Below are 14203 nucleotides of genomic sequence, written 5' to 3'. Positions count from 1 at the left end.
TTTGGAGATTGAATAATACAGACTGTAATTTAAGCCTAAAATGTTTCCATTATGTCCTGTGTTTGAACACTCGATCCCCAAGTGCCGATGCTGTTTTGGAAGGGGTGGTACCTTTAGGAGGTGGGGCTTTGCTGGAGGGAGTGATTTGCTGATGGTGGCCTTTGAGGCTTGAGAGGCGGAGCCTTTTCCTTTTTGCAGTCTCTACCCTCACTGTGGACTCTGATACTCCAGACACTACGCCTTCCCTACCACAGTGTCATATATTTGGATGCAGAGATCACTTTTGGAAGTCGGAAAATCCTGGGAACACAAAGCGGTGTGATGTGATAGCAGATGCCTCACGTGTACCACGAGGGTTTGGGGAGGTTGTTACACACTGGGGCCTTATGGGCAGGACAGAGACAGCCCACAAGAAAGTTTGAGAAGCGCTAATGAGGTCAACTATTTTGACTTCTACTAAGCATAAACATTGGAACAAAGGGGCCTAAGGTTAATGCTGTGGTCTAGGCTTACTTGCTTTGAAGTTCCCTTGCCTGCCGCCAGAGGGAGCTCCAGTTCTTTCCTACCAACCTTATGGTGTTCAGAGGAAGAGAGGATTGATTTAGATTCTTCACTGGTGATGCATCAAAAAATGGAGTCAGCCGTGGCTCTCTCCATCTGTTCCCATCAGTTGTTGGAGGGCCAATCTATGAGCATAGCTGCATATTATTAATTATTGTTTTATTGATTGGTTTTCAGTCATATTTAGTTCTATCTTGGGACTCTGGGCTATCTAGCCTCTGGTTCCTGGCCATCCATGCACTACGAGGCACGGGTTTCCTCTCATGGTGTGGGCCTCAAGGTTAACCAGTTATTGGTTGGTCGCTCCCACAGGTTCTGTGCCACCATTGTTGTGTTTTATAAAAAAGATATGGTGAGGTGGAAACGGGCACCTCTGTGGGCCCATGCTGAGGCATTCCTTCCCACTGAAGGACCGGCCATTCAACGGATATAGTGTAGAATAGAGTTTATTTAGGACACGGGGATGGGAGTTGACGGTGGAGGAGAGAGAGAGAGAGAGAGAGAGAGAGAGAGAGAGAGAGAGAGAGAGAGAGAGAGAGAGAGAGAGAGAGAGAGAGAACGAGGCTAGCCAGGAACATGGGGAGAAGGGGAGAGAAGGGACAGAGAGGGAAGAAGGTAAGAGGGTGAGAGAGTAATAGAGAGAGGGACCTAATAGCCACTTTTACTCTGAGTCAGGTATACCTGACTATTGCCAGGTAACTATGGGGCAGAGCCTAGAAAGAATGCTAACATCCCTCCATTTTGGTTTAGTTAAAAAACAGAAAACTAGAAAGAGGTGATAGTGAAGCAGAAATAGGATCATCACGTGATCTTAGTTACTTCCTGATAACTTTGGGGCAACTTGTTTCTGGGAAACCCAAGGAAACGGCTATGGGGATGTTGGTTCAGTCTTCGGAGCGTTGGTTGTTTTCTTGCTATCCAAGGTCCGTGGATCTTCCTGTGGATTGGAAGGAGCAGGTCCTGCAGAAGTGTCTTTGTCTCTGAGAGCAGATTGGGGCATCCGTGGGTTGCTTCTCTGGATTTGTCCTGAATGTAGATTTTGAGTAAACGCCTGGACTTAGCAATATGCCGAAACATACATACATACATTGAGGTAGAGAATAAAGTTACATATGTACAGGAAAAATATTTTTTTCTTAGGTATACATTTGAAAGCACATTTAAAGCCCTTAGGTCTTGGTGGTTGTGGGTGATGGGAGTCCCAATCCCAGGGCACAGGAGAGGAACCCCACCCTCTGGGATAGGTAGTACATGAGAACTTAGGCTATTGATTGGCAGGTGTACTTATCTGGAAGGAGTCTATTTGGTCCAAGAGAGGTAGATATGAGTGGATTTCATGTAGCTTACTGGTTTACAAAAGAGATACATTTGTTAACAACATGAACAGTATTTAAGATGAGCTTAGGGAAGAGGGGAACCCTTTGTGGAGCAGAAGGAACAAGAAGGGCTTTTTCCTTCTGTCTAGATTGAATATAACATTTAAAAGACAACTGAAGGAAACTCAAAATATGACTACCTTGTGAATATGATAGTTGATCATATAGTTTAGCATGAGAAACACATTAAGTCTATAGTTAAAAGACAACCAAAGGAAATTAATTTGTAATCGTGATAGATGTAGAATAGATATAGCATGAGAAACACTTTAAGTTCCCAGATAAAAGGCAACTAAAGGAAAGGCAAAGCTTGAATTTGTGATTATAAAAGTTGGATCATATATTGGAATGTTTTATTAGGGTTCAGATAAATTATAAGAACTATATTGGTTAATTTTAGGACAATGGCATAACAAGGAGAGAAAATAGGAAATAGTTGCTGGAAACTGAGTTTAGATAACAGAAGGTTACATCTGAACTTGTGTATCTTTTATCATGAAGCCTGTGAGCAAGGCAAACCTGTCTGTCTTTGATAAAAAATCTGGTAGTCTTAGCTAGTTAACAAATTGACTAATGAGCTAATAATGTGGCAGATTACCTTGGGGGAAAGGAGCTAGGTCTGTTTTCTAGCTGTCAAGCTATATTTAGCTTTGTTATCAATGCAGTCAGAAATCTGAGAAGGATAAATCATAATCTAGGAGTCATGTATTAATTACAATGACAGAGGTTGGTCTATAGTCCTTTACCTAAACAGTTCCCAGGTCTGTGTGGTTTCAATTGTAACTTGGACAGAGTCAGTCTGGCCCCAAGGCCCAGAGGACAAAAACCTTTTTCCTGTGAAGTAGGCACTTGGGAATGAAATAATCCACCTCGACTTAGGCAATGAGACATTTAACTCTTTAGGTGTCCTGTTTTGTCTACAGTGTAGATCAAGCCCTTGAAGTGGACAAGGCAATGAAGCAGTGTTTCGTAGTGGTTTTCATACCACAATCCAAGTAGAATCTTGTCCCTATACCCATATTTTTTTGGAGACATGGGGGGAGGGGGTAAACTGCCAGGATTTGGGAGTTTCTGTCTGCCACAACAAGCCGAAATATTTAACATTACATTTAACAGATTTCAGACAAGATTGAGTCCGTATTTATGAAGCATGTCTGAGTTAGACAACCTGTATTTGTTTAATTACTTGTTCTAGAATGTATTTAGCAAATAAAGAGATCTCACTGCTACTCAATGGAAGTAGCAAAAACAAGGTCAAACATATATTTAAGGCAATGATCTTTAACTTTAACTGTTTAGAAATCATTATTTACCAAGACAGAAAAGAACAAAAATTGCATCTTAATTGCCAAGTGACTTTGACAGGCTATAATCCTAAAGTCAGCAAACTAGGGACTGCCCATATCAAAGATGGCATTGAAGTTACAGCGTAGCAAGGTGACTGCCCTTATCTAAGATGGCCCTGAAGCAATAGCATAGCAAAACCTTATCTGCCCATAACAAAGATGGCAGACAGTCACAGTACTGCTCCTAGTTTAGATGGTGCTAAGAATCTTGTGTTATACCTTAGAATGTGGAGCCAGAATGGGGAGGTCATTTTGGGAGTGGCTTACTTGTCCAGGTCCACTGGTGCTGGACTGGGGCTTGTCTCAGACTTGCTCTGCCTGCCTGTGGTTCTTGGCACCCATTAAATGGTGGGAGCCCCACTAAACTAATTTCTAAGAATCATTCATTTATAATATTAAACAATTATTGAGCAGTGAATGAGAGAAACAGTGTACAAGGCACAAGCATACAATACTTGGGATTACACTGTTCAAGCTCACAGACCTGGACTTCAGATATTTTTACTTCTTATCACCCAGATGTGTTTTATAATTGGACGTTACACCTACATAAAAATGTACATGTAGACAAATGCTTCTAGGAGGCGCACCCTGTCAAATATTAATTAACAGAATATCAAATTGCAAAGTAAATGAAAGAATATCAAATCTTCAGAATTCTGAATGTGTATTGACTGAGAAAATGTTCTCACACACTCCCACACAACTTTGGTAGAGCCACTGTTTTACAACATGAAACAAAATGCTTGAATCAATGAACCTGAAAGTTTTGAAATTTCAGGCTTGCTTCTGTTGTATAATGTGGGATTTGGCTTCATAATCCAATCATGCCTTACTCCAGGGTAGAGAATTCTTACTGGCGTAAACCTTATTTCCATAGATAGCAAATCTATGACTCTTAGTTGGGCTGGCATCAAATGGCATCGAAGGTTTGGAGGATTGGTATATCCAAGGTGCATTCTGACATGTTCCAAGAGACTGTAACTCTCAAAACAGTGACAGATTCCCTGAATGACCACTGTGTTTCCTGATAAAGAAAGATCATGCCCTTCTGAGGACACAGGTGTAGATTTTAAATTTGGTGTAGTATCTGGTAAAGGATTTAAGTTGTGATGAGGACTCCTACAGGGACTCTTCCACTGAGAGTGAAGATATTGGTGATTGGAGTCCTACTTGGAGACTTTTTGTGAAATCCTTGTCTTCTGTTAATTTCTGTTTTCTTATCTAGTTTCTGGTAATGAAGGTGAATTCTGATGGAGACTTTTCCATGGAAACTTCCTATTAGAGACAACACATTTATCAGAAACAAAAGGTTGATGTAATTCTCCAACATCACATCCCTGTATAAGTTCCACTGAGCAGGCTCCAGGCATTCCCACTCTTATGGAGAGACATCAAGGATCACATTCCAGAAGAACAGCATTTCCTCCATATCAGATACACAATAAGAATGTACAGCAGGATAGGACTTCTGGTCAACCTTGGGGAAGATGCATTGGGATTTCCTAAATCCACTCCTCTGTTGAGAGACATCTAGGTTGTTTCCAGTTTGTTGCTATTGTGAATAAAACTTCAGTAAACATGGTCAATCAAGTGTCCTTGTGGTAGAATGGTACATCCTTTAGGAATATGCTCAATGGAGGTATAGCTGGGTCTTGAGGTAGATTGATTCCTAATTTTCTGAGGAGCTGTCATTTTAATTTCCACAGTGGCTGTACAAGTTTGCACTCCCACCACCAATGGAGAACTGCTTCACATTCTTGGTAACATGAGCTGTAACTTGCATGTTTTGATTTTACCCATTCTGACAGGTATAAGATAGAATTTTAAAGGACTTTTGATTTGCATTTCCATGATGGCTAAGGATGTTGAACATTTTAAAAGTGTTTCTCAAGACTTTAGAGAAACCTTTGTTTAAATCTGTGCCCCATTTTAAATTGTATTATTTTGTTTGTTGATATCTAGTTTCTTGAGTTCTTCATATATTTTTATATTAGTTCTCTGTTGGATGTATAGTTGATAAAAATCATTTCCAATTCTGTAGGCAGTGCTTTTGTTCTTTGCCTTACAGAAACTTTTCAGTTTCATGAGGTCCTATTTATTGATTGTCAATCTTTGTGCCTGCACAATTGGGCGATCTGTTCATCAAGTTTTCTCATGTATTACAGTAGACTTCCTACTTTCCCTTCTAACAGGTTAAGTGTATCTGGTTTTATGAACAGGTCTTTGATATATTTGGGCTTGAGGTTTGTGCAGGGTAATAGATATGGATGTATTTTCTGCACATGCAGACAACCCGTTAGATTAGCACTGTTTGTTAAGGATGTTTTCTTTTTTTCCCATTGTATATTTCTGGCTTCTTTATCGAAAATCAGGTGTCCATATATGTGTGGATTTATGTCTGGATCTTGATTTAATTCCATTGATCAATATATTTTTTTTTACCCAAACACAATTTGGTTTTATTACTGTTGCACTGAAATACTGCTCAAAATCAGGCATGATGGCAGAGTAATACCTCAGAAAAGGAAGAGAAGAGAGGGCAGGGTGACTGCCATCAAGATTCAGGACCCACCTGCAGATGGCTGAGTCCCCAGAGAAGCCTTGCTAGAGCTCTCCCACCTGAGCCCACAGTAAGCCCAAAGATTGCCACATACCCTCAACTACTGTCTTGGGAGAGATAGCCTGGAGCTCCTGGAGATAGCTAACCTGGTGCACTCTGGGATCCAGTCCTTTCCTGCCCAGCGAGAGGGCTAGGAGACCACCATCAAGACTCAGGACCTGCCTGCAGATGGCTGAGCCCACAGAGAAGTCTTGCAAGAGCTCTCCCACCTGAGCCCATGGAGAAAGAATGGAGTCATTGCAATCAGAACTCACTACCTACCCACAAAAAACAAACACCCAGGAGCAATTTTCTTCCTGAGCCTATGGGCCCTCAGATCCACAGGAGAGACAGGCTCCAGACAGAGACAATGAGATCACCTATAATCACAGACAACAAGATGGCAAGAGGAAAGTGAAAGAACCTAAGGAATGGAAACCAAGACAACTTTGAAACATCAGAACCCAGCTCTCCCACCACAGCAAGTAGTGGATTTTCAAACACACCAGAAAAACAAGACTTAGACTTGAAATCATACTTCATAATGATGATAGAGATCTTTAAGAAGCATATAAGTAATTCTCTTAAACAATTACAGGAGAACCAGGAGAAATCGCTCAAAGAACTACTGGAAAACACAACCAAACAGATGAACAAATTGAAAACAGAAATAGAAATAAAAAAAAAAAAAAAAAAAAAAAAAAACCCAGAAAACAGGTCTGTGGCGAAGCTTCGAGGCGGCCAGTACTGTTGAGTGCGGCAAGCAGAGGCGCCGCGTTAGCGGCAGGGACTCAAAAACAATGGCGCCCAGAGCATAAATACGGAGAGGCAACACATGTTTTGCTGTACCTCTGTGCCAAGAGGATATTTTCATTAAAGAAGGTTAATTAGGTTCTCAGGCTATTGATACAGAACGAGATGGACTAGCACCAGAAAAGACATCACCGGATAGAGAAAAGAAAAAGGAACAGTCAGATACATCTATTTCTCCTAAAGCCTCAAAACATCATTATTCAAGGTCGAGATCAAGGTCAAGAGAAAAAAAATCAGATAATGATGGAAGAAAGCACAGGAGCCGGAGCAGAAGCAAAGAGTGTGCTAATGCGCGAAGAGACTGAACTGAAGACGCCGCAGACTCAGATAGCAAAATAATAAGCCTACTTCATGATAAGGCAAGAAGACATGAATCCAAAGATAAGTCCTCTAAGAGACACAAGTCTGAGGAGCACAATGACAAAGAACATGCTTCTGACAAAGGAAGAGAGCGATTAAATTCATCTGAGAATGGTGAGGACAGACATAAACGAAAAGAAAGGAAGTCATCACGAGGCAGAATTCACTCAAGGTCTAGATCACGGGAAAGGCGCCATCGAAGTAGAAGCAGGGAAAGGAAGAAGTCTCAGTCGAGGAGTAGAGATCAGAAAAAACCGCAATCCAGAAGCAGAGACAGAAAGAAATCAAGATCTAGAAGCAGGGATAGGAAACGAAGGATCAGAACCCTAATCCCGATCAAGATCCAGACACAGGCATAGGACTAGAAGCAGGAGCAGATCAAGGAGTCGAAGTCAAGATAGAAAAAAGAGGATTGAAAAACCAAGAAGATTTAGCAGAAGCCTAAGCCGAACTCCTAGTCCACCTCCCTTCAGAGGCAGAAACACAGCAATGGATGCCCGAGAAGCCTTAGCTAGGAGGTTAGAAAGGGCAAAGAAATTACAAGAACAACGAGAAAAGGAAATGGTTGAAAAACAAAAACAACAAGAAATGGCTGCAGCGGCTACAGCCACTGGAGGTTCTGTTCTTAACGTTGATGCACTGTTGGCATCAGGAACGCAGGTTACTCCTCAGATAGCTATGGCAGCTCGGATGGCAGCCCTGCAAGTAAAAGCCTTGGCAGAGACTGGCATAGCTGTGCCCAGCTACTATAACCCAGTCGCTGTGAATCCAATGAAATTTGCTGAGCAAGAGAAAAAGAGGAAAATGCTCTGGCAAGGCAAAAAAGAAGGCGACAAATCTCAGTCTGCTGAAATATGGGAAAAATTGAATTTTGGAAACAAGGACCAAAATGTCAAATTTAGGAAGTTGATGGGCATTAAGAGTGAAGATGAAGCTGGCTGTAGCTCCGTTGATGAGGAAAGTTATAAGACTTTGAAGCAACAAGAAGAAGTTTTCCGAAATCTTGATGCTCAGTATGAAATGGCAAGATCACAAAACCACACACAAAGAGGAATGGGTTTAGGTTTCACATCTTCAATGCGTGGAATGGCTACACTTTGAAAAATACCAATTTGGGACTTTATAGTCTTGTTCTAATGTCAGGTCCTTGTTCACCAAACAGCTAGTATTCTAGCTTGCATGGGTGTTGCATTGACTTTAATTTATTGAAAAATACGATTTTTTTTGTAAATATCAGATCAGTGATACTGGTGTTAGTGTTGTAATCAGGTTAAACCCACTTCCATTAAACTTGACAGGACTATAGAAGGACAATATTTTTTAGTTCATGAATTCTACTTTTCAAATATATTAAAGCTTCGGGTGGGATAAAATCTCATACATAGATTTTCTCGTGTCTGCTGTCTTGTGTACTTTTGTACTTAACCTTGTACAGTTATTTTCATCTCTTGAAACATGAAGGAAATGTTATGTAGATGTTCTTTAGAAGATCTGGCCATTTGGTACATAATCCTGCACACAAGCTGGGCAGTGATAATAAAAATGTTTTTCTCAAAACTGGAAAAAAAACACAGAACAGAAAAAGAGACAACCACGGAGATAGAAAATGTAAGAAAGAATCAGGAGTCACAAATGCAAGCATCAGCAACAGACTACATGAGATGGAAGAGAGGGTCTCGGGGCTAAAGATACTCATACCTAAATCACACAAAGATACTACAAAGAAAGAAAACTTCAGACCAATTTTTCTCATCAACATCAATGCAAAAATACTCAATAAAATTCTTGCAAACTGAATCCAAGAACACATCAAAACGATCATTCACCATGATCAAATAGGCTTCATCCCAGGAATGCAGGGATAGTTCAACATACAAAAATCTATCAACATAATTCACCATATAAACAAACTCAAAGAAGAAAGAAACCACATGATCCTCTCACTAGATGCTGAGAAAGCATTTGACAAAATTTAACACCCCTTCATGACAAAAGTCTTGGAAAGATCAGGAATCCAAGGCCCATACATTAACATAGTAAAAGCAGTATACAGCAAACCAGTAGCCAACTTCAAACTAAGTGCGGAGAAACCTGAAACAATCCCATTAAAATCAGGGACTAGACAAAGCTGTCCATTCTCCTCCTACCTATTTAATATGGTACTGGAAGTCCTGGCCAGAGCAATTAGACAACAAAAAGAAACCAAAGAGAAACAAAAGAAAGCACATTGGAAAGGGAGACGTCAAAATATCACTATTTGCAGATGATATGATAGTATACTTACATGACCCAAAAAATTCCACCATAGAACTTTTAAAACTAATAAACCACTTCAGTAAAGTGGCTGGTTATAGTTATAAAATTAACTCATACAAATCAACTGCCTTTCTCTACTCAATAGATAAACAGACTAAGAAAGAAATTAGGGAATCTACACCCTACACAATAGTCACAAAGACTATAAAATATTTTGGGGTGATCCTAGCCAAGCAAGTGAAGAATCTGTATGAAAAGAATTTCAAGATTCTGAAGAAGGAAATTGAAGAAGATCTCAGGAGACGGAAAGATCTCTCATGTTCATGGATTGGCAGGATCAACATTGTAAAAATGGCTATCTTGCCTAAAGCAATCTACAGAATCAATGTAATCCCCAACGAAATTCCAACTCAATTTTTTATAGAGTTGGAAAGAGCAATTTGAAAATTCATCTGGAATAACAAAAAAACTTAGTGAAATGGATTCTTAAGAATAAAAACACTTCTGGGGGAATCACCATCCTTGATCTCAAACTATATTACAAAGCGATTGTGATAAAAACTGCATGGTATCGGTACAGAGATAGGCAGGTAGATCAATGGAACAGATTTGAGGACCCAGAAATGAACCCACACACCTATGTTCACTTGATATTCGACAAAAGAGCTAAAAACATTCAATGTAAAAAGGACAGCCTCTTCAACGAGTGGTGCTGCTTCAACTGGCAGTGTGTATGCAGGAGAATGAAAATAGATCCTTTCTTATCTCCTTGTACAAAGCTCAAGTGTATCAAAGACCTTCACATAAAACCAGGTATAATAAAACTATTAGAAGAGAACGTGGGGAAGATCTTAGAGCACATAGGCTCAGAGGAAAATTTCCTGAACATAACACCAATGGCTTATGCACTAAGATCAAGAATAAATGGAATTTAATGAAATTGCAAAGCTCCTGTAAGGCTAAGGACACTGTTACGAAGACAAAACAGCAGCCAACAGATTGGGAAAGGATCATTACCAATCTCACATCTGCTGTCCAATTGCTCTGGCCAGGACTTCCAGTACTATGTTGAATAGGTAGGAGGAGAGTGGGCAGCCTTGTCCAGTCCCTGATTTCAGTGGGATTGTTTCAAGTTTCCCACCAGTAAGTTTGATGTTGGCTGTTGGTTTGCTGTATATTGCTTTTATTATGTTTAGGTATGGGCCTTGGATTCCTGTTCTTTCTAAGACTTTTAACATGATCGGGTGTTGAATTGTGTCAAATGCTTTCTCAGCATCTAGTGAGATGACCATGTGTTTTTTTTTTTTTTAATTTGAGTTTGTTTATATGGTGGATTAAATTGATGGATTTCCATATATTAAACCATCCCTGCATCCCAGGGATGAAGCCTACTTAATCATGGTGAATGATCATTTTGATGTGTTCTTGGATTCAGTTTGCAAAGATTTTGTTGAGTATTTTTGCATCAATGTTCATAAGGGAGATTGGTCTGAAGTTTTCTTTCCTTGTAGGGTCTTTGTGTGGTTTAGGCATGAGGGTTATTGTGGCCTCAAAAAATGAGTTAAATAGTGTTCCATCTGATTCTATTTTGTGGAATAGTTTGGAGAGTATTGGTATTAGGTCGTCAATAAATGTCTGATAAAATTCTGGACTGAACACATCTGGACCTGGGCTTTTTTTGGTTGGGAGGTAATTTCTTGAATTTCCTCAGTTTCAGTTATTATGACTCCACTTTCCTTTCTGATTTTGTTAATTTGGATATTCTCTGTTTGCTCTCTAGTTAGTCTGGCTAAGGGTTTACCAATCTTGTTAATTTTCTCAAAGAACCATCTCTTGATTTTGCTGATTCTTTGAATGGTTATTTTTGTTTCTATCTGGTCAATTTCTGCTCTGAGTTTTATTATTTCTTGCCATTTACTCCTCTTGTGTGTATCTGCAACCTTTTGTTCTAGAGCTTTTAACTTTGCTATTGTATGCTCTCTCCAGTTTTCTTTGGAAGCACTCAGAGCTATGAGTTTTCCTCTAAGTACTGCTTTCATTGCATCCCATAGGTTTGGGTAAGTTGTGTTTTCATTTTCATTAAATTCTGGAAAATCCTTACTTTCTTTATTTCTTCTTTGATCATGCTATCCTTTAATAGGGCATTGTTTAGTTTCCATATATATATGGGCTTTTTGTTGTCTTTGTTGTTATTAAAGACCAGCCTTAGACCATGGTGATCTGATAGGATGCATAGGAGTATTTCAATCTTCTTATATCTATTGAGGCTTGTTTTGTGACCGATTACATGGTCAATTTTGGAGAAGGTGCCGTGAGGTGCTGACTAGAAGGTGTATTCTTTGGTTTTAGCATGATATGTGTCCTGCGCCCTATGTCTTGCAGACAAGAACGACGCGCGGCAACAGGATTCTTCTGTGAACAACATTTATTGTACTGTACTCTGAGCAGGGGACCACGTGGAAGAAAAATGCACTGCTTATAAATGCCCAGGAGACTCGTGTCCCTACCTGATTGATGCGCCCTCCAGTATCTCATTAGCATGCCCCGAGAGCGGGCTGTGACTTGCGTGGTACATGCGCACTACGTCCCTCGGGCTGGACAACAGCTCTGTTTGCTGAATCATCGGGAGGAAGCCGGAGCCATCTTTGGGTGCAGCACAAATGGCTTCCAACAGATATGTTCTGTAGATATATATTAATTCCAATTGGTTCATTACCTCTGCTAGTTTTACTGTGTCCTTGTTCAGTTTCTGTTTCCATGATCTGTCCATTGGTGAGACTGGGGTGTTGACATCTCCCACAATTATTGTGTGGGGTGCAATGTATTTTTGGAGCTTTAGTAGGGTTTCTTTTATGAATATGGATGCTCTTGTATTTGGAGCATATATGTTAAGGATTGAGAGTTCCTCCTGACAAGTTTTCCCTGTAATGAGTAAAAAGTGTCCTTCCTTATCTTTTTTGATAAGTTTTGGGTGAAAATCTACTTCATTCAATATTAGAATGGCCCCTCCAGCTTGTTTTTTGGGTAAGTTTGCTTGGAAGGTTTTTTTGCCAACCCTTTACTCTGAGATAGTGTCTGTCTTTGTCTCTGAGATGAGTTTCCTGTATGCAGCAAAATTCTGGGTTTTGTTTATGTATCCAGTCTGATAGCCTATTATTGGGGAATTAAGTCCATTTATGTTAACAGATATTAAGGAATAGTGGTTGCATTTTCCTACTATTTTTTGCTTTTAGGGGTAGAATTGTGCCTGTGTGTCTTTCTTCTTTTGGTTCTCTTGCTTAGGTGTTTTCTTGTTTTTACTAGGATGTAGTTTCCCCCATTGTATTGGGTTTTCCACCTATAATTCATTGTAGTGCTGGGTTTGTGGTCAGATATTGTGTAAATTTAGTTTTGTTTTGGGATATCTTGGTCTCTCCATCTATCATGATTGAGAATTTTGCTGGATAAAGCAGCTTGGGCTGACACTTGTGTTTTCTTAGGGTCTGCATGATGTCTGCCCAGGATCTTCTAGCTTTCATAGTTTCTCTTGATAAATCAAGTGTGATTCTGATTGGTCTGCCTTTATATGTCACAAGACCTTTTTCCTTTACTGCTTTTAGTATTCTTTCTTTGCTTAGGGCACTTGGCATTTTGACTATTATGTGTCAGGAGGAATTTCTTTTCTGGTCCACTCTATTTGGCATTTTGTAGGCTTCTTTTATGCTCGTGGTCATCTCATTCTTAAGGGTAGGGAAATTTTCTTCTATGATTTTTTTGAAGATATTTACTATATCTCTTAGTTGATATTCTTAGCCATTTTCTATTCCTATTATCCTTAGCTTTGGTCTTCTCATTGTGTCCTGGATCTCCTGGACATTTTGGGTTAGGAGCTTTCTGGTTTTTGCATCTTCTCTGACTGTTTTGTCTATGCTTTCAATGTTGTCTTCAGCCCCTGAGATTCTCTCTTTCATCTCTTGTAGTTTGTTGGAGATGCTTGCATCTGTGACTCCTGATTTCTTTTTTAGGATTTCTACCTCCAGGGTTGTCTCTTTTACTGTTTTCTTTATTGTTTCCATTTCCATTTTAAATTCCCTCTTCCATTCCTTCATATTTTTGGTTCTGTTTTCCTTTAGTTCTTTGAGTTCTTTGAGTGTTTTTCTTGTTTTCTCTTTAAAAGCTTCTATTTCTTTATGCTTTCCCCCCTTTCTTGTTTAAGGATCTCTATCATCATCTTGAGGTATGATTTCAGGTCTGAGTCTTCTTATTCTGGAGTGTTTGGCATTCAGCTGCTTGCTGTTTTCGGAGATCTGGCTTCTGGTGCTGCAATGTTGTTTTGGTTTCCCCTGGGTATGTTCTTTCGCTTTCCTCTTGCCATCTTGTTGTCTGTGATTATAAGTAGTCTTGTTGTCAGTGATTGATTCTCATCTCTCTTTACCTGGCCAGTGTCCCTGGATCTCAGTTGTTCCTGGTCGCAGATGACCTGAGTGCCTGTTCTGCATGCACTGGCTGCTGGGTGGAAACAGACACCCTAAGGCAGGGTTTCTGATCTCCTGAACCAATTGGGGGGGTGCACTTTCCGAGTGCTAGGCACAGACCTCTCTGCTCCCCAGCTACTTGGAGCACCCTCTCACCAGAATCTCTACTCTTCCTAGTGGCCATCTAGATTCTTAAGGTGAACTGTTATGTGCTTTGTGGTGATGAAATCAGAATGATAAAAAAGTATTGAAAATTCCATGGTGTAGGGTACCACATGCTAGCCACATCAGCTAGTGCTGAAGGAAGTAGACAAATTGCTTAAAGTGTCCTAATTTAATTTACTTTTGATGGCAGCTTTTTAATGAGTATTATATTGTACATCATGGATCTCTAAAGATCTCTCATCAGGACTGCTGATATAAGAAATTACATTA

At 39.9% G+C, this 14203-nt stretch overlaps 1 protein-coding gene across 1 annotated transcript; it reads left to right on the top strand.

Moving 5' to 3' along the window:
- Positions 1–796: 796 nt before the first annotated feature.
- Positions 797–8159, top strand: LOC308428333 (arginine/serine-rich coiled-coil protein 2-like; the record flags this gene model as incomplete). The annotated part of the gene is given in 4 exon segments (XM_080926744.1): positions 797–913; positions 6785–6978; positions 7030–7387; positions 7389–8159. Coding segments are annotated over 4 exon segments (1440 nt in total).
- Between the last annotated feature and the right edge of the window lie 6044 nt (positions 8160–14203).

This window comes from Micromys minutus (genome assembly GCF_963924665.1).
Source record: "Micromys minutus genome assembly, chromosome: 12".
Lineage (NCBI taxonomy): Eukaryota > Metazoa > Chordata > Mammalia > Rodentia > Muridae > Micromys > Micromys minutus.
The sequence above is the reverse complement of the archived record's forward strand: the minus strand, read 5'-3'. Positions and strand labels throughout refer to the sequence as shown.